This window comes from Theropithecus gelada, chromosome 3 (assembly GCF_003255815.1).
Source record: "Theropithecus gelada isolate Dixy chromosome 3, Tgel_1.0, whole genome shotgun sequence".
Classification (NCBI taxonomy): Eukaryota; Metazoa; Chordata; class Mammalia; order Primates; family Cercopithecidae; genus Theropithecus; species Theropithecus gelada.
The window spans coordinates 19,327,309-19,347,753 of record NC_037670.1 but is presented as its reverse complement, the minus strand read 5'-3'; the positions used below and the strand labels follow the sequence as shown (position 1 = coordinate 19,347,753).

General features: G+C 55.7%; 1 protein-coding gene across 2 annotated transcripts in view; it reads left to right on the top strand.

Annotated features, from left to right (window-relative positions):
• Positions 1-3,358: 3,358 nt before the first annotated feature.
• PDXK (pyridoxal kinase) overlaps positions 3,359-20,445 on the top strand; it is a 42,521-nt gene continuing 25,434 nt past the window's right edge. For both annotated transcript variants that reach the window (XM_025378985.1, XM_025378984.1), the window contains exons 1-2: positions 3,359-3,642; positions 20,190-20,244. In XM_025378985.1, the coding sequence (XP_025234770.1) occupies positions 3,556-3,642; positions 20,190-20,244 (142 nt within the window). In that variant the 5' untranslated portion in view covers positions 3,359-3,555. The remainder of the gene's footprint in view (positions 3,643-20,189; positions 20,245-20,445) is intronic.

Below are 20,445 nucleotides of genomic sequence, written 5' to 3'. Positions count from 1 at the left end.
CAGTTTAGTGAAGAGTCAGAGTGACAGCCTTTTACACCCCGTCCTCTTGGTACTCAGGTCCTTGTCTGGCATCCAGGAAGAATCAGGTCACATGGACTTGAAGAATGGTGAAAGTGGACGTTTTATTGAGGGATGGAGGTGGCTGTCAGCAGGATGGGGAGCTGGAAAGGGGATGGAGTGAGAAGATAATCCTCCCTGGTCAAACTCCTCTTCACCTTCAGATGCTTCTTTCTCTCCTCTGCTGTGCCACTGCATTCCTCTGTCAGTGACGTTTTGGGTTTTTATGGGTACAAGATGGGGATGCAGCAAGCCAGGGTGATTTTGGAAAAAGCACCATTCAGGTGGGAAAACAGGGATGTGAAGTTCTTTTTTAGGGGCCTTTGCTGGGGAACTGCCTCTTCTATGCAGTATTTCCCTGCCTCCTGTCTGTATCAGTGGCCCTCCCAAAGAGACAGGTACTTCAAGGGAGGAGAGGTTGGGGAAGGAGCTCTATGCTGAAAGGGCTGGCTAAATATACATATGCAGCAGGTTACGGGAGGAGTGGTGAATATTCATGAAGGGGGTCTGGCTGCACACGTACTAAACAAACATGCATGTTGCATACGACCTGTGTTCACTCTGGCGTGGAGTCTTAACATGTCAATGTGTCGCAATGAGGCCCTAAATGTCAGAGGTCTAATCAGGACACAAAGGCACTCCAGTGCACAGCCTCTGTAAATCAGCCAGAGCCGGTCCATGGTCGGGGGTCCCTTATCAGGAGGAGGTTCCTGAAGTCAGGCTTCTACCCAGTCAGAGCTGTGGTCATGGCTGTGAAACGTGGTCAGTTTGTGTCTGCGGGTGGATGAGCTGCAGTCATTTGAATCTTGCTCATGGCCGGGCCAGTGTGTGTTTAGCTGCTGGAGAAAAAGCAGCTGTGGCGTGAGGGCAGAGTCCGTCCTCTCAGTGTAGGGTACAAGGCTGACCCTTGCCTGCTGTGGTCTGAGGTCCCGTTTGTAATTTGATATCTTATTGCCACAGAGTCTGTTCTGTGGGTCTTAAGGTCTCTATTTTAACTTTAGTGCTGTTCAGTGTTGTGTGTAAACCCTAAAGGGAGGGGGTAAAAAGATGCAGTTGACCTCCTGTTCCCTCATGACCAGGAACTCAGTTTTAGGGTTTTTCTGGTGTTCCCTTCCTTGGTGGAGGGGGGCTTAGGATTTTATTTTAGTTTACACTCTTCTGTAAAGTAGTGTGAAGATTCAATATGTTAATGCATGAAACATGCTCAGTGCACAGTATGTGCTCAATGTTAGCTGTTATTATTATTTCTATTATTTTTTGAGACGGAGTTTCGTTCCGTCGCCCAGGCTGGAGTGCAGTGGCATGATATCGGCTCACTGCAACCCCTGTCTCTCGGGTTCTGCCTCAGACCCCTGGAGTAGCTGAGATTACAGGCACCACCACGCCTGGCCTTTTTTTTTTTTTGGGGGGGGGGGGGGGATGGAGTCTCACCTTGTCACCCAGGGTGGAGTGCAGTGGTGTGATCTTCGCTGACTGCAACCTCTGCCTCCCGGGTTTGAGTGATTCTCCTGCCTCAGCCTCCCAAGTAGCTGGGATTACAGGTGCGTGCCACTACATCCGGCTAATTTTTGTATTTTTAGCAGAGATTGGGTTTCGCCATGTTGGCCAGGCTGGTCTCAAACTCCTGACTGCAAGATCCGCCCACCTCGGCCTCCCAAAGTGCTGGGATTACAGGTGTGAGTCACCGCACCCGGCCTAATGTTTGTATTTTTAGTAGAGTCGGGGTTTCACCATGTTGGCCAGGCTGGTCTTGAACTCCTAACCTCAAGTGATCCACCTGTCTTGGCCTCCCAAAGTGCTGGCATTACAGGCGTGAGCCACCACACCTGGCCTATTATTTTTCAGAGATGGTTTACCTTATGTTGTCTAGGCTGGCCTCCACCTCCTGGGCTCAAGCAATCCTCCCTCCTCAGCCTCCTTAGTAGCTGGGACTGCAGGCGTGAGCCACCATGCACTGCTTAAATGTTAGCTATTATTATAATTTTTTGAGGCGGAGTATCACTCTGTCATCAGGCTAGAGTGCAGTAGCGTGATCTTGGCTCACTGCAACCTCCGCTTCCTGGGTTCAAGTGATTCTCCTGCCTCAGCCTCCCAAGTAGCTGGGACTACAGGCACGCACCACCACTTCCGGCTAATTTTTGTATTTTTACTAGAGACAGCATGTTGGCCAGGATGGTCTAGATCGCTTGCTGTGGTGATCCGCTCACCTCAGCCTCCCAAAGTCCTGGGATTACAGGCATGAGCCACCGTGTCTGGCCAATGTTAGCTATTATTAATGGACGATTATTACTATTCACGATGTACTTTCTTTTTAAAACCTGGATCTCTAAGTAATGTCCTCCTCCCTCAGTCCTCAGCACTGCCTGGTCGGGCATCGGGTCTCACCAAGCTGCAGAGCCGCAAGTGCACTGTGTTAGGTCACCAAGACTTTAGTCTGGTGATACTGACCCCAGAGACCCAAATCACCATGTCTGCAAGGAACCCAAAGGCCTCCGTTCCCTGGGGTGGTGCAGGGAAGCCGCAGGGAGTGTGTCTGTGGAGAGCGCAGGGGTGGGAAGTGAAGGCTGTGGGACCCCCTAGGGGGTCAGGTTCCTGGAAGGCAGGCCCTCCACAGGAAGACCGGGCTGGACTGGGATCGGACACGCGGCCCAGGCCCGGGCACCTGTGGATGTAGGGCCGGGCATGTGGCCGGGGGCTGGGCGCCTCTGAAGGCCGGGCCACCGGAGGGGGTACTCAGGGTCCGCAAGGGTCTGGGGCGCCCCGGAGAAGCCCGCCACCCCAGGCCGGTGTGGGGGAGACTGGGTCCCATCGGCCCCGTGTTTGTCAGCTCCCGCGGCCCGTGGGAGGGGACGTGGATTGGATGCGGGCTCCGGACCCTGCAGGCAATTGAGAGCGTGGTTCCCTTGGGGATCCGGGGTCTGGGGTCACTTCCGCGCCTCGGCACTCTTCCCACGCCCGCGTGCACTCTCGTGGTTCTCCGGGTGGTGAGAATGTCGCGCCCGGAGGTCTGGGGCGTGGCGCCCGGGCCTTCGAGTCTCCCCTGCGCGCGGCTGGGCGCGGGGAGCAGGGCTGGAGCGGAGCACGCGTGTTGACTGAATGAATGAACGAACGGCGCTCCAGAGCCCTCTCCCGGTGGAATGACAGTGCAAACCCAGCGTTTCCGGCGGCAGAGTGGCGGGGGCCACCGGGCGTGGCGGCGCGGCCGGGGTCGGGTTTCGCTTCCTCCCAGCCCGGGGGCGGAGCCCGCGCGGCTGTCCCCGCCCCGGCCCGCCCTCGGCCCGCCCCCGGCGCCGCGCGGAACTCGCGGGTTCGGAGCCGCCAGCTGAGGTCAGAAGGAGGCGTCTGCGCCGACCGAGGCCGTCGCACGCCAGAGCCGGAGTCGGAGCCGAGGGGAGTAGGGGTCGGAGCCCGAGCTCGAACCGAGCCAAGCCGGAGCCCGAGCGAGCGGCGGAGACTGTGCCCCCGCCTCGGCCCCGCGCCGCCGCGGCCAGGCCCGGCATGGAGGAGGAGTGCCGGGTGCTCTCCATACAGAGCCACGTCGTTCGCGGCTACGTGGGCAACCGGGCGGCCACGTTCCCGCTGCAGGTACGCATCCGCCCGCAGCCCGGGCTTACGTAACCCGAGCCCGTGACCTTGGCGGAGCTGCCCGAGACGAGCCTCAGTTACCCGAGGGAGGCTTGGGAGCTGCGGGCAGAGCCTGGCGCTGGCGCCCGGGAGACAGGCGCGGGATGGGTCGCCCGCTCTGCTTGGCTTGCGGGGGCGGAAGCGGAGGGCTGAGCGCTCTGGGGGCCCCTGCGGGTGGGAAGTGTCCGGCGTCGGGGTGCACGGGTAGGAGGGAGTCCTGTGCACCAGCTGTGGCGCAGCCGCTCGTCCTCGCCCCTTCCCGCCGATCGGGCCGACTGCCGCGGGGGCGGGGGAGGGGGGGCGGTGAGGCTCCCGGAGGCGAAGAAATGCCGCAGAGCCCCGAGGAGTCCCGGAGCAGTCACGCGAGCCGGGACCTTGCCCCGCTGGAACGCAGAGGCGGCCGTGGAGCTCGAGGCGTTAGCGCGCTTACCTGCTGGGCCCCTGTGGGTCAGGAGGTCGGGAAGAGGGAGGAAGACTCCGAGTGAGGTCACAGTGCCCACGAGGGTGGACTCCACTCTTGGCCTGACCACGCCAGGAGGTGGCCAAAGGGAAGAGGGTGGGGCGGGGACTGCCTTGCACCCTTTGGCAGAGCGGCATCCCTGCAGGTGTTTGCTCTGACGAGGAAAAGCCCCAGAAAACAGTTCGGGACTGTGCGGATCGGCTTTAGGGAGCCACCTTTTAAAACGCGTTAGCCCACGGCTTCCTGGTTGCAGCTAAGTGGCCCGTGGAGGGGTAAGAGAGGCCTGGGTGCAGTGGCATGGGTGTCACGCAGAGCCGAGGCAGAACCAGGACGACGGGCACTTCCTGGCCTTGTCGAGTCAGCAGGAGGGCTGGGGGTGCCCTGCAGGGTGGTGGCTCGCCCATGCTGCTCACCTATCGCCTGGTCCTTGGGGATGGGAGCAGGTATGCCCGGTCCGTGTGCTGGGCCCCGCGGGATGTAAAGAAGGGCCACTTGGGCACGGTGAGGCCTGCGGTGCGGGCTAACCTGGGAGGAAGGCAGGAAGGGGGGAGCAGAGCTTCGGTGGAATCTGAGGGCCGACCTAGGCATGCCCCCAGGAGAACCGAGCAGAGTTGAGTGTGGAAAAATAGGGGGTTCAAGTCCGGAGTGAAGTGGAGGTCCTGTTGGGCAGGGTGCGTTGCTTCACAGGCCGTCTCACTTGAGCCCGTTTTCCAGCCAGCTGCGGGCAGACCCTGCCTGGGACAGTCAGGGTGCACAGGTTCTGTGGCCCTAGCTATTAAGCACTGCTCTGGGCCACTCCTAGCTTGAGGCGGGTCGGGGAGGTCACCACAGGCTGGTGGATTGCTTGGGCAGAGTCAGAAGTAGGACTGGGCTTGGGAAGAAAGGTGCAGGGTCTCTAAAGCAGGGGCAGCCAGGGAGTGTGGAACCAGGGGGCTCTAAGGACAGCATCTGCTGTCTTGGCAGAAGTGTGCAGGTCCTGCAACGTCTGTCCCGTCCCTCCTTCCGTCCACCTCCTACTTCACTGGGCAAACTGTTTCCTTCTTTGACTCCCTCGGGATACTCCAGCAATGTCCCTTGTTCTCTAACTCCCAGTGACTCAAGGGAGGGGTGTCCTCTGATTGCTCACCTCAGGTGGAGCCTCGTAAGGATGGTGCTGCTCTTCCTACCTGGGGTCTCCCCAGTGCCCGGCGTCCTTACCTGTGGGCTCCACAGGGTTCCATGCAGGCGTTTTGCTCCCATACCCCGACGTCCAATACCGGCTGGACAAGCAGAAACAATACGATGAGGGAGGGGCTGAGATGGCCAGCGACCCAACCAGCCTGGACCAGCCTTAGTGGGCACAGGAGGGACTGGGAGACAGAGCCTGGAAGTGGCCTTGGGGCTGGCGTTTGCCGCTTCCAGCCGCAGTTCCAAGGGGAAGCGTCCCCAAAGTCTAGAGCTGCTCTTGCGAGAGTTTGTTCTTGATTTTGATCATCATCGTATGGCTTAGGACTCCAAAGCCTTGTTCACATGGCTGAATGTAGGGAAAGAAAACTTACAAACCGGCAGAACAGAGCCTCTGGCTGGGCCCCAGAGATTTGCCTCATTGCTACTTGGAATGAGACTGGAGAATGCCTCAGGGGTGTGGCATGTAGCAGGGTGGCTGGAGAGGCTCCTTATGGGGACTGACCCAGGTGTCTGGGGGTCCCACCTCAAAGCAGGTGTCTCCTCATCTTGGAATTCCAGCTGAGGGATCTGGCCCTGGTTTCTGAGCCTTCCGGAGTCTTACTTGCAAACTAGGCACAATACCTGTTTGCAAGATAGCACCAGGGCTCCTTGTGCCCTTCATGCCAGACTTGGGGTATGCCCATTGCCAGGGAGCTCCCACTGATTCCCTGTGAGTGTAGCACAGGTTTGTCATGACTGGACCATCTGCACATCTGGACTTCAGAGCTATTCTCCCCAGCCACTTTCTGCCAGGTCCTCTCCGTGTGTCGCTCTGCAGCCAGGAGGCAGCCTCCCTCCCTGGGCAGAGCAAAACCTTGAGCCTGTGTTTGGATTTTGTTTCTGGGCCTAAGCCCAAGGTTCATTTTAGTGGCAGAGAACTTAAGGAGGGAACATGTTGGCATGACCAGTGCTGGCAGGAGGTGCAGTGTGTCAGGCAGCATGATTTGGGTTTGCAGATTGACAGGCTCGAGGTCTGGGGGTGCATGGAGAGGAATCGGGGGGCTGCCTGAGCCAAGCATAGACCTGCCCAAGGACAGGCCATGGGATGCGCCTTGGGGTGGGACACTTCCCCACTGCTCTGGCTTGGATTCTAGGCAGGAAGGAGTGGAGGGAACGAGTGGCTGCCCTTCCACATTGGTAGGACTTCCTCTTGGGTGTAGGAAACCTCAGGCTCTTCCGGGGCTGGGAGGTTTGGCTCTTTGGAGCCCTGGGTGTGTATCTGTGGAAAGCCTTCCCGGCTCATCAGTTCAGCAGCTCACGTGTTTCTATAGGCCTCACTGCGTGGAGGAGATCCTGGGCCCTCAGGGCAGCTTCCCAACCCCCTTTGTCCTATTGCTTCCATAACCCTAAGGTACACAGCCGTAGGGTTATATATGAGTTTGCTGGAGTGAAAATACCGTAGGCAGCCTTAGGATCATGTAGGAGTTTGCCCGGACTGCCATAACCAGGTGGCTCGCTGTAGCAGAAATTCACCTCCCATAGTCTGGGGGCCAGAAGTCTGAGAGCAGGGTGTGGGCAGGGCCATGCTCCCTCCATATGAGGGTCCTCCCCGGCCTCCTCCGGCTCTTGGTGGCCCCAGGCTTCTGGAGCTTACAGCCAAATCACTCCAGTCTCTGTCTCTGTCCTCACGTGGCCTCCGCCCCGTGTGCTCTCTGAAAAGCACACTTGACGTGGGATTCAGGCCCACCCGGATCATCTGGTGTGATCTCATCTTGGAATCTTACATCTGCAAAGATCCTTTTTCTTTTTCTTTCTTTCATTTTTTTTTTTGTTTGTTTTTGAGACGAGGGTCTCGCTCCATCGCTCAGGCTGAAGTGCAGTGGTGCAATCTCGGCTCACTGCAACCTCCCCCTTCCAGGTACAAGCAATTCTCCTGCCTCAGCCTCCTGAGCAGCTGGGATTACAAGTATGTGCCACAATGCCTGACTAATTTTTCTGTATTTCTTTTTAGTAGAGATGGGGTTTCACCATGTTGGCCAGGCTGGTCTTGAGCTCCTGACCTCAGGTAATCTGCCCCCCTCAGCCTCCCAAAGTGCTGGGATTACAGGTGTGAGCCACCGCGCCCAACCCAAATATCCTTTTTCCAAATAGAATCCCCTTCGCAGGTTTCAGTTAAACATACCCTTCGAGGGTCCAGCATTCAGTCTGGAAAGGGCCTTCCTTCCAGTAGGAGCCTTCAGAGAAATTTGAAAGTGGCACAAATCAAGGGGTGAATTAAAGGCCCAGAAGTTGATGACGTCAAGCTGTCGTTTTTGGAAACGAGGGGAGCAGCACAGCCATGAGTCTCCAAACTGGGCTGTGCAGAGATTGTCCTGAGTACATCGAAGGCCAGTAGCTGCCCTGTGGGGAGAGGCAAGCCTGTCCTGACCCTGTGCGTCCCGGCCAGGTGGAGAGGTAGTGGCTCCCGCTGGCTGGGTGACGTCGGTGTCCTTCATCTGTCAGCCTCTGGAGCAGCTGAGGCCAGGCACCAGGCACTGCTGCCTCAGACATAAGTGACCCCTGTGCTGCAGGACCACAGTGCACGTGTGCTCTCATAGGGCCGCTCCTAGGGAGGAGGTCGTAGACATCAGGCATTAAATGATTGAATTCCATGGCTTTGTCAATCTAACTTGGGGCCTTAGCTCAAGAACCATTTAAATACCACATTGCAGAGACCAGAAGGCAAGACCGTGGGACTCCCTGCAGCCCCCACCACAAGATGCTGTGAGGTGGCTGGCTCCGTCCGGGGCCTCAATGCCATGCCTGCTGGCAGGCGGACTGTGGCTCAGACACCCCACAGGAAGAAGCAGGGGGCTCCCTGCCCTGGAACCCTGGATGTCAGCACCTGCTCTGACTCCTACCTGCTGAGTGACGTTGGCAAAAGTAGCTGTGGCAGAGGTCGAGGGTCCCACCTGCTTACTGGGCCCCGCTTCTATGGCCAGGAGTAGAAGCTGCAGAGCTTTGGGACCTCAGCACTTTAGCAGCTCCTGGACGCGAGCAGCGAGTTACCCCGGGCTCCCAGAGATGCACGATGGGGTCCCAAGGGGGTTGCTTGAGGGCCCTCAAGTCAGGAGCTGATTTCTATCTTCGAATATTTAAGAATCCCCAAGCCCAGGTGCGGCGGCTCATACTTATGATCCCAGTGCTTTCAGAGGCCGAGGTGGGTGGATCACTTGAGCCTGGGAGTTTGAGACCAGCCTGGGCAACACAGCAAGACTCCATCTCTACAAGAAAAAAAAAGCTGGCTATGTGACTCGCATCTGTAGTCCCACCTACTTGGGAAGCTGAAGTGGGAGGATCACCTAAGCCCGGGAGGTGGAGGATGCAGTGACCTGTGATGGTGCCATTGCACTCCAGCCTGGGTGACAAGAGTGAGACCCTGTCTCAAAAAAAAATAAAATAAAATAAAAAATAAACATGTATGGAAATACAATGGTTTTTTGTTTGTTTGTTTGTTTGTTTTGAGACGGAGTCTCGCTCTGTCACCCAGGCTGGAGTGCAGTGGCTGGATCTCAGCTCACTGCAAGCTCCGCCTCCCGGGTTCCCGCCATTCTCCTGCCTCAGCCTCCCGAGTAGCTGGGACTACAGGCGCCCGCCACATCGCCCGGCTCATTTTTTTGTATTTTTAGTAGAGACGGGGTTTCACCGTGTTAGCCAGGACGGTCTCGATCTCCTGACCTCATGATCCGCCCGTCTCGGCCTCCCAAAGTGCTGGGATTACAGGCGTGAGCCACCGTGCCTGGCCAATACAATGTATTTTTAACCAGAAAGTTGACAGAGAATACCAGTGCACTAGGTAGACCCTGTCTCAAAAAAGAAAAAACAAATCCCCTGCTCTGCAAGGTGGCCTCTTCTTCAGAGATGTGTCATCGCTGGGGGTTCTCTTGGGGAAATGGTCAAAACGCCTGGTGTTGGCCAGGCGCGGTGGCTCACGCCTGTAATCCCAGCACTTTGGGAGGCCGAGGCGGGCGGATCACAAGGTCAGGAGATCGAAACCAGTCTGGCTAACATGGTGAAACCCCATCTCTACTGAAAATACAAAAAATCAGCCAGGCGTGGTGGTGGCGCCTGTAGTCCCAGCTACTCGGGAGGCTGAGGCGGGAGAATGGTGTGAACCTGGGAGGTGGAGCTTGCAGTGAACCGAGATCGCACCACTGTGCTCCAGCCTGGCGGACAGAGCAAGACTCCGTCTCAAAAAAAAAAAAAAAAAAACAAGAACAAAACAAAACAAAAATCTAGTGTTTTGAAAAACCTTTACATTTTTTCTTAGAATTCCTAGGATAGAAAGAGCCTTCTGTTTCTTGAGAACTGCACTGGTAAGATCCTGGAAGAGTACCACCCTGCCTTTTAAAAGGCATCATTTTTGCCTTAACATTTTTCAAGGTGACTTGCATTTGCAAACAGCACAAAAAAGCCATCGTTGGGCCAGGCACGGTGGCTCACACCTGTAATCCCAGCACTTTGGGAGGCTGAGGTGGGTGGGTCATCTGAGGTCAGGAGTTCGAGACCAGCCTGGCCAACATGGTGAAACCCCGTCTCTACTAAAAATACAAAAAATAGCTGGGCGTGGTGGCACACTACTGTAATCCCATCTACTCGGGGGCCGGGGTGGGGGGGAGCCGGTGAGGAAGGAGAAATGCTTAAACCCAGGAGGTGGAGGATGCAGTGAGCCGAGATTGCACCACTGCACTCCAGCCCAGGCGACAGAGCAAGACTAAGCCTCAAAAAGAAAAGAAAAGAAAAAAAAAAGAGCCAGCACTGAAGTGTGCCTCCTTCCTGCCTCGAGTGGCCCTCACTAACTTCCCTAGAGGTGACGCTGGTGCTGCAGGTTGGAGATGTGTCTGAGAGTCCTCGGAACGTTCCCACGTGCTCTCCGGGCCACGCTGGACAGCTGGCTTTCCTCCCATCTAGTTGAGATTCTCTCTCTCTCTCTCTGTGGCCTCTGCCAATCCCTGAGTCTGAGCCAGAATGTGTCCCAATCCAGGAAACAGGTGTTTTTTTTCTGGTATTTCTTCTTTTTCTTTACTCTTTCTCCAAGAAGGAACAAAATTTTGGCTAGTTTCTTGCTTTTGTGACTCTCTTAGTTTGGGACTGAGGTTTCTGTTATTCCTGTTTGGCTGTCATGGAGAAAAACAGGAACTTATCGGTCCCATTTTCCTTGTCTCCTCTTTTTTTTTTTTTTTTTGAGACCGAGTCTCACTCTGTCACCCAGGCTGGAGTGCAGTGGCGTGATCTCAGCTCACTGCAGCTTCCACTTCCCGGGTTCTTGCTATTCTCCTGCCTTAGCCTCTCGAGTAGCTGGGACTACAGGCAGGCTCCACCACGCCAGGCTAATTTTCGTATTTTGTCTTTTTTTTTTTTTTTTTTTTGAGACAGAGTCTTGCTCTGTCGCCCAGGCTGGAGTGCAGTGGCCGGATCTCAGCTCACTGCAAGCTCCGCCCCCCAGGTTCACGCCATTCTCCTGCCTCAGCCTCCCGAGTAGCTGAGACTACAGGCGCCCGCTACCATGCCCAGCTAATTTTTTTCTATTTTTAGTAGAGACGGGGTTTCACTGTGTTAGCCAGGATGGTCTCGATCTCCTGACCTTGTGATCCGGCCGCCTCAGCCTCCCAAAATACTGGGATTACAGGCATGAGCCACTGTGCCCAGCCAATTTTTGTATTTTGGTAGACACAGGGTTTCACCATGTTGCCCAGGCTGGTCTTGAACTCCTGACCTCAGGCGATGCACTCGCCTCAGCCTCCCAAAGTGTTGGGATTACAGGCATGAGCCACTGCACCCAGCCTATTGGTCCCATTTTCTGATCTATTTTTCCCTCTTGCCTCTGGCTCTAGCCCACATCGGTGCATATGTGTGTGTATGTGTATGTGGTTGTGCATGTGTGTACATGGTGTGCATGTGTGTACATGGTGTATGTATGTGGGTGTGCATGTGTGTACATGGTGTGTGTGTGTGTACATGTGTGTGTATGTGGGTGTGCTTGTGTGTACATGGTGTGTATGTGGGTATGCTTGTGTGTACATGGTGTGTGTGTACATGGTGTGTGGGTGTGCTTGTGTGTACATGGTATGTGTGTGTACATGGTGTGTATGTATGTGGGTGTGCTTGTGTGTACATGGTGTGCGTGTGTGTACATGCTGTGTACATGGTGTGTGTATGTGGGTGTGCTTGTGTGTGCATGGTATGTGTGTACATGGTGTGTGTATGTGGGTGTGCTTGTGTGCACATGGTATGTGGGTGTGCTTGTGTGTACATGGTGTGTATGTGGGTGTGCTTGTGTGCACATGGTGTGTATGTGGGTGTGCTTGTGTGTACATGGTGTGTATTTGGGTGTGCCTGTGTGTACATGGTGTGTGTACATGGTGTGCGTGTGTGTACATGGTGTGTGTGTATGGGTATGCATGTGTGTACATGGTGTGCGTCTGTGTACATGGCATATATGTGGGTGTGCTTGTGTGTACATGGTGTGTGGGTGTGCCTATGTGTACACGGTGTGTATGTGGGTGTGCTTGTGTGTACATGGTGTGCGTGTGTGCACATGGTGTGTATGGGTGTGCGTGTGTGCACATGGGGTGTACATGGTGTGTGTGTACATGGTGTGCATATGTGTACATGGTGTGTGTGTGCATACATGGTATGTGTGCATGTGGGATGCATATGTGTATGGGGGATGTGTGCACGTCTGGGCATGCACGTGTGTGTCATGGGAAGCATGTGTGCACGTGTGTGTGTGTGTGGTGTGTTGCTCTGCAGGCCCCAGTGTTGGCTGACCCCCCGTCTTTCCTGTGAGTGACTTCCCCCTTCTTAGGAGGCTTGGCGTGACTGCCATTCTCTGGAAAGGGAGGGGCGGATCTGCAGAGCGGGCAGCTTCAGGGACACTGGGGCTGCTGACTGGCTTTGTGGCTTCTTGGCCTTGGTGTCTGCGGGTGCACACACACCCACACAGAGCTTTTGAAATGGAATCATGTGCGCCCAGTTCACAAAGTGAGTGACGCCGAGGAATAAGAACAGAGGGAACTTCTCAAGGAGAAAGGAAGAAAGGAGTTGTCAGAGATGGGCTGAGCAAAAAACCGTGCGACCCGCCGGGGAGGGGCCGGCAGTGCCTCCCTTACTGCCCACAGAGCACCGCCCTGTGCCCGTCTATTCCCCGGCTCTGCATGGGGTCTCTGTTTTAAAGGGTTCTGTGGCCAAGACAAGCCTGCCAGTCCCTGTCCCTGTCCTTGGCCACTTCTCTTGGCAGCTTTCCCCATTCCTGAAGCAGGTGGGTAGCCCTGCTCAGCCTCTTGTCCCATCTCCTTACCTGTGACAGTTGCCAAGCCGCTGGGAATGTGGTTGACCTAGGACAGCTAAACGAGGAAACTGCGGTGCACACAGGTTTGGCTAACCCCAAGGGCCAGTTGCTGTGCGTGGGAGCGAGTTCCAAGGGGCGGAAGGGAGCCAGCACTAGGTGGAGCTCTGCTGGCCAGGGCACAGGGAGGAACGGCCTCTAGGAGGAGGGTGCAGCGGGTGTGAGGCCCTGTGGAGCCAACTTTGGAGCTAGAATAAGGTGGCATTTTTGCTGTACGCTGTGGGGGTGGACAGGGCCTGAGGTCACGCCAGGGAGCCCATATTGGGTCAGGAATGTTGCTTTGGCAGTCCCTGGACTCAGCCCCCAGCTGTCTGGCCATCTGGGTACTTCTGAGCCCAGCCATGACCTCTGCCTTCCCTTAGCACTTTGCAGTGAGCCCAGCACCTGGCAGCCCCTGACCAGCCAGTGCACGGTCCCTGTGCGGTACCGTGAACCTGGAAGTACAGGGCTGGGTGTCCATGTGCTCTGGGGGCCCAGGTGATGGACCCTGGAGCTGTGAAGACTGAGTCACGGGTGGGTGAGGGATGAGGGGAGACTGCTCTGGGGGGGGCTCAGGGCCATTTCTACCAGAAATTCCGCTTGGAGTTTGTAGGACGAAGGACATGGTTGACTTGGATTGTAGGGCTGACCAGTGACAGACAGTGGGAGGGACACAGGGTGCTCGGGCCCCAGGTTGATCAGGGTGAAGCAGTCACGTGATCTCTCCCATCCTCTGTCCTCATTCCGATTTCCTAAAGTGGTCAGAGGTCGCTGCAAAACAAGCTACAGGGAGGTTTCTGCTGCTGCCAGCACTCACCCGGCTCTCCCCGGAACGCCTGGAACCAGGGTGGTCAGGCTGGGGTGGAGGAGCTGCGCTGGAATGTTCCAGAGCTTCCCCCACTCCTGCCGCTCTGAGTCACTCTGCGTCCCGGGAGGAGGAGGATCAGCTGAGCCACCACGCTCACGTAGTGTCTCGCTGTGTCTCGCTGTCTGCCTTACTGTGAGCAGGGTGGGATGCTGCCGCTACGGCGCGCACGTGGGCCCTGGGAGGAGCCCGAGGCAGCCACTGCCGCACGTGGGCAGGAGGAGGGTTGCTCACAGGACCGGCCCGGCGGAGGGAGGAGGACTGGGGGCTGCGCCTGGCAGAGGATGAGCTCCTGTTATGGGCGGCGGGGAGAAGGGAGTCCGAGAGCTCGCCAGTGGTTCTGCCGCCTCCGCTGCTCTTGTGGCTGGACCAGATGACTAACAAGGTTGAAAGCCCTTGCCCCGCCCCAGTGATTGCCGCCGTGGCTCCCCAACCCCCCAACCGCAGGAAGTTCCCATGAGGACGTTGAAACCCTTTCCAAGCCATCCCACTGGCCTAGACTCTGCTGGGATTATTTTGACCCCCCCAGGGCAGAGTGTAGCCATCTGACCGGCTTTCTCTCCCGGCAGCAGACGGGGCGCACTCCGGCGGGTGGGGGAGCCCCAATACCTCGCACAGATGAGGGTGCAAATCCCAGCCCCCCTCTTCCTGCCCCCTGGCTGCGGGCCCCGCGGGTTTTCCCACCCTGGCTCCCCTGTGTGCTTGGCGCTTGTTCCCTTTATGTAGTGGCCTTTTAGCCCGCTGGTCCTTCCTAGGCAGCTGGAGCGGACTTACGCCTTGCGGTAGAGGCTGAGCAGAAGCTTGTCCTTCAGACCGTTTGGTGGAGACACCCAGGCTGTTCTGTGGCAGCAGTGGGTTTGCCAGAGACCAGGGACTTTGACCAGGCCTGGCAGGGAGCCCCAATCCTGAAGAACCCTCGTTCTTCATGTGCTGTCGCGGAGGCTACGTAGGCACAGTTGCAGCAGGGTCTTGGAGGCTGAAAGAAGGACAGTCTGAGTTGAGAGAGGGGAGCTGGCCAGGCACAGGGGTTTCAGAGCTTTTGGGGGCTCAGAAGGTGCCCAGGGCTCTGCAGCCTAGTGAGGAGTTCACAGGGTGGTGGGCGACCCAGCAGCCAGGGGCATCAGCTGTGGGAGTGGGACGCTTCGGGGGTCTGGGCTTCATCCTGTGGACACAGCAGACCCTCAAGGGCTGTGTTTAGAGGGGTACATCTGGAGGTGGGGCTGGGGAATGCACATTGAGGGGAGCTCGGAGCAGAACCGTAGCACAGGCCAGGCATGATGGCTCATGCCTTGTAATCGCAGCACTTTGGGAGACTGAGGTGGGAGGATCGCTTGAGCCCAGGAGTTCAAGACCAGCCTGGGCAATATAGTGAGACCCCATCTCTACAAAAAATAAAAAATAAATTAGCCAGGCATGGTGAAACATGCCTGTAGTCCCAGCTACTCGGGAGGCAGGAGAATCTCTTGAGCCCAGGAGGCAGAGGTTGCAGCGAGCTGAGATTGTGCCACTGGACTCCAGCCTGGGCAGCAGAGTGAGATCTTGTCTAAAAAAAAAAAAACAACAAAACGAAAACAAAAACAGTAGCACGGTGGTCTGATAAGACCATCCCAGGAAGGGGGATGACGCAGTAGTCCACAGGCCTCAGTGGACCCTCACAGCAGGTATGGACATCAGAGAGTCTTGCTCATACCTAACTGAGTGATTTGATTTGATTTGAATTTTTTTTGAGATGGAGTCTCTCTCTGTCACCCAGGCCGGAGTGCAGTGGTGTGATCTCAGCTCAGCGTAACCTCCGCCTCCCAGGTTCAAGCGATTCTCCTGCCTCAGCCTCCTGAGTAGCTGGGATTACAGGCATGCACCACCATGCCCAGCTAATTTTTGTAATTTTAGTAGAGACGGGGTTTTGCCATGTTGGCCAGGCTGGTCTCGAACTCCTGACTTCAGGTGATCCACCTGCCTCAGCCTCCCAAAGTGCTGGGACTACAGGTGTGAGCCACCGTGCCTGGCCCACATACCTGATGTAGAGTATGTTCTGCTGGGATTACAGGCGTGAGCCACCTTGCCCGGCCCTCATATCTGATTTAGAGTATGTTCTGCTGGGATTACAGGCGTGAGCCACTGTGCCCGGCCCTCATACCTGATTTAGAGTATGTTCTGCTGGGATTACAGGCGTGAGCCACCTTGCCCGGCCCTCATATCTGATTTAGAGTATGTTCTGCTGGGATTACAGGCGTGAGCCCGGCCCTCATGTCTGATTTAGAGTATGTTCTGCTGGGATTACAGGTGTGAGCCACCATGCCCGGCCCTCATGTCTGATTTAGAGTATGTTCTGCTGGGATTACAGGCGTGAGCCCGGCCCTCATGTCTGGTTTAGAGTATGTTCTGCTGGGATTACAGGTGTGGGCCACCGTGCCCAGCCCTCGTGTCTGATTTAGAGTATGTATTGCCAAACTCTGTGGTGTGAACACTGCCACTATGGCTGAAGGTAAGCTACCAGCCTGCTTAGGAAAGAGCTGTGCAGCAGCCGCCATCATGTAGTGTTCCTCACTGTAGACTCAATAGACACCAAGAGCTCAGTAGACAACAGATGGGGTAAATTGCTAGTAAACTAGGAAGTAGTGAGGCTAGAATATTTATTAAGTTTGCTTTTAATATAATTTATGTAGTCTGGGTGCAGTGGCTGGTACCTGTAGTCCCAGCACTTTGGGAAGCCAAGGGAGGATAATTAATTGAGCTTAGGAGTTCAGGACCAGCCTGGGCAACATAGTGAGACTCTGTCTCAACAAAAAAATATAAAAATGAGCCAGGTGTGGCAGCATGCACCTGTAGTCCTAGCTACTCAGGAGGCTGAAGAGGGTGGATCTATTGATCCCAGGAATTCAAGGCTGTAGTGAGCTATGAATGTGCCACTGCACTCCAGCCTGGGTGACAGAGCGAGACCCTGTCTCAAAAAATAATAATATAGCCGGGCGCGGTGGCTCAAGCCTGTAATCCCAGCACTTTGGGAGGCCGAGACGGGCGGATCACGAGGTCAGGAGATCAAGACCATCCTGGCTAACACGGTGAAACCCCGTCTCTACTAAAAAATACAAAAAACTAGCCGGGAGAAGTGGCGGGCGCCTGTGGTCCCAGCTACTCGGGAGGCTGAGGCAGGAGAATGGCGTAAACCCGGGAGGCGGAGCTTGCAGTGAGCTGAGATCCGGCCACTGCACTCCAGCCTGGGCGACAGAGCCAGACTCCCTCTCAAAAAAAAAAAAAAAAAAAAAAATAATAATAATAATAATAATATAATTTACATAATTGTAGGTTTTATGACTCAATTTTTTAAAAAATAGAGATGGAATCATGCTATGTTGCTCAGGCTGGTCTTGAACTCCTGGCCTTAAGTGATCAATCATCTAGCCTTGGCCTCTCAAAGTGCTGCAATCACAGGTGTGAGCCACTGTGCCTGGCCACATGACTGTTTTTAATAATGAGTATATGTAAAGCTGACCTACACTATTGCATCTGGCAATCACGTGACCCAATCCATCTTCAAAGCCAGCAACAGTCGTTGAGTCCTTCTTTAACTTCCAATCTCTGATCTTTCCTTCTGCCCATCAGCCTGAGAAAACCCTGCTTTTGAAGGGCTCATGTCATTCACTTAGACTCTCCTGGATAAGAAGATCCTCATGGAAGAGAGATCTTATTACACTGACAGGTTTCACCTACACTCAGGGGGTTGCCTGAGGGTGAGCGGGACCCCTGAAGGTCATTATTAGAATTCTGACACCGAAGAGCCCCATAGGCCATTGTAGGGACAGGGTTTACTGTAAAATAAGGTGATTCACATACACAGACCAGCGATGCTGTCCCTAACGGGGATCCCAAGCTGGTCCCATCAGTCGGCAGGGCTGCTCACAGGGCACCGGCCTGTCCTTGTTGAAGGCGCTTCCTGTGATGTCTGTGGAGGAGACGGAACTGGGGCCCACGCTCCGGGCGGGAGGGGAGCGTTGTGGAGAGCCCAGCTGCCTGCTGTGCTGAACCTTGGGCCAAGAACCAGTCTGTCCTTGGCTCCCTGGGGGGTGGGGAAAGATGAGGTGTATCAGGCAGGGTCCAGTCCAGAAACAGAAACCAGAGCAACAATTGTGGAGGCTGTTCAGCCAGGTATTGAGAAAACAGAGAAGGCAAAAAGGGAACACAGGTGTCGTGGAGAAGACCCTGCCAGCATCGGCTCCAGGCAGCTGACCCTGGGATACGAGAGAATTGCTGGGCTCTTTAGAACTTGGAGCTGGGAAGGCAGGTATCTGCCAACTGGCGGGTGCTGGCGGTCTGTGGGGGCATGTGATGAGGAATTCTGCCGGTGGTGGGAAAGCCCCAAAGTGGATTCTGCTGCTGCTATGGGAAGGGACGGTCACTACCGCTGCCCCTGCGGGGAGAAGAGCCCCTGGGGAAGAAGAGTGCCGCTGGCAGAAGCCTATTCTCTTCGCAGGCTTCAGTTTCACACTCTTGGTACCTCCTGGCGGTGCCTGGGAAGGCGCCACTGCTGTACAGAGATGCCAGTTCCAGAGGCACGGTCTGGCACAGAGGGATGGGTTCCAGCTGAAGGACGAGTGTAACAGCGGGAGACCCCTTTCTCTGGGGTCCCAGGCTCCTGTCCTGGACCTCGGCACCCCGCCCCACCATGCATTGTCGTCTTCTGAGTCTGGCTTTGTCTTGCACATGAAGTTGGATGGGTAGACTCTGGAAGCATCCAGACCAGCTTGCAATGCTGATGAATAGGCTGATTTTGATGGGGTGTGTGAAGTGGAGATGCCAGCCCAGAGGCTCAGCTCGCTCGTGCTCTCATTTAAAAGCAGAAAATAGCGACTTCATTCTCGGATACATTTGCCAGCCCCAAAGGATTAATTATCTACACACCCAGAAGCAGTGGAGCAGAATATTTTGGCAGGATTTTCAGGATTTGTGTCATCGTTGCTTAATATCTGTTTCTTCACAGTCGGTTAGAATTTTAAAGGATTGGAAATACTGCAAGCCATCTGTATATAGAGGCTGTGGATTTGGGCTAGTGCATTTGCAAAGTGCCAATTTTATTTTTTATGTTTATTTTTATGTTTTTTGAGATAGGGCCTCACTCTGTTACCCAGGCTAGAGTGCAGTGGTGCCATCACGGCTCACTGCAGCCTCCACATCCTGGGCTCAGTGATCCTCCCACCTCAGCCTCCCGAGTAGCTGGGACTGCGGGCGTGTGCCACCACGCCCGGCTAATTTCTCTGTTTTTTTTAGAGACAGGGTTTTTGCCACGTTGCCCAGGCTGGTCTTGAACTCCTGACCTCAATCTGTACTCCTACCTCGGCCTCCTAAAGTCCCGGGATTACAGGCATGAGCCACTGCGCCTGGCCGCAAAGTGCTAATTTTAACTTTTTTTTTTTTTTTTTTTTTTTTTTTTGAGACGGAGTCTTGCTCTGTCACCCAGGCTGGAGTGCAGTGGCCGGATCTCAGCTCACTGCAAGCTCCGCCTCCCGGGTTCACGCCATTCTCCTGCCTCAGCCTCCGAAGTAGCTGGGACTACAGGCGCCCGCCACCTCGCCCGGCTAGTTTTTTGTATTTTTTTAGTAGAGACGGGGTTTCACCGTGTTAGCCAGGATGGTCTCGATCTCCTGACCTCGTGATCCGCCCGTCTCGGCCTCCCAAAGTGCTGGGATTACAGGCTTGAGCCACCGCGCCCGGCCAATTTTAACTTTTTAGATTACTAAGACTGTTAACGTGTTTCCTTAGTTTAGTGATAATGCCAACTTCAGAGAAAGACCTTGGTGAATACAAATCCTAAGCAGATAGCTCAACTCATTATCACAAAGCAAACCCCACCCAGTGAAGAAACAAATTTGAGAAGCCCCAGAAGCCCCTCCCTGGAAACAGCCGCTCTCCTAGTGCTGACACACTGGCTTTGAACATGAAGGTGGAACTCAAGGGTGATTGGCTGTCCACATGCAGCAGGAAGAGAGGGTTTGGGGCATTCCTGGTGCACGGGAGAGGGTGGGGATGGCCCCCCATACTAGTAGAGGCCGGTCTTGGCCCCTGGAGATATGGGAAGGAGGCCACCGCTCCGTGGGTTCTGTCCTCCCTCTCCATCTGTCTGGAACCCTCACCCTTTCCCTCCCTCTCTGTCCTCACGAACCCACTCCCTGTCTCTCACTCAGGCTTTTCAGCCATGTGTGCTGCCCACGGGGCCCTTGGCCTGGCTTCCTCCAAGGGGTGGGGTAGACGCCCACGTTTTCGCAGCAGAGACAGCCTCGCAGCCTCTGTTCAGTGTCTGGACAGACGGGTATTGTCTTCGTTTTACTGTTTAGTTTATTAGTCTTATTGAGGGCTTTTGTTGGGTGCGATTTCTGGAATGATGCATGAAGTGCTTCTCCATGGAGGTGCTGTGGGCCGGGCGATGCCCTCCCGGGCTGGTTGCTCCCCAGAGAGGGAAACCCAGCTCCAGACATTCGAGGCCCTGGACGTGCCAATGTCACCTGTGACTTGGGGAGAGCCTCCTGCTCTGACACGTCGGCCCTCCGGCCTGCACCTGGGGGCCCCATGCTGGCCGGGGCTCATTTACTCCCCTCTTCTGAGTCAGTGCCTGCTGGGGTTCGTGGAACCCCAGACCTGGCTCTCTTATGCCTACCTGTTCCTTCTCTATCTTGCAGGTTTTGGGATTTGAGATCGACGCGGTAAACTCTGTCCAGTTTTCAAACCACACAGGTAAGGTGTTGGCTCCAGCAGCCGGCACAGAGCAGAGTGTGGGAGTGAGGGACGGGCCGGAGTGAGGGACGGGGCAGAGTGCGGGTGTGAGGGGCGGGGCGGAGTGCGGGTGTGAGGGGCGGGGCGGAGTGCGGGAGTGAGGGGCGGGGGGCGGAGTGCGGGAGTGAGGGGCGGGGCGGAGCGCGGGAGTGAGGGGCGGAG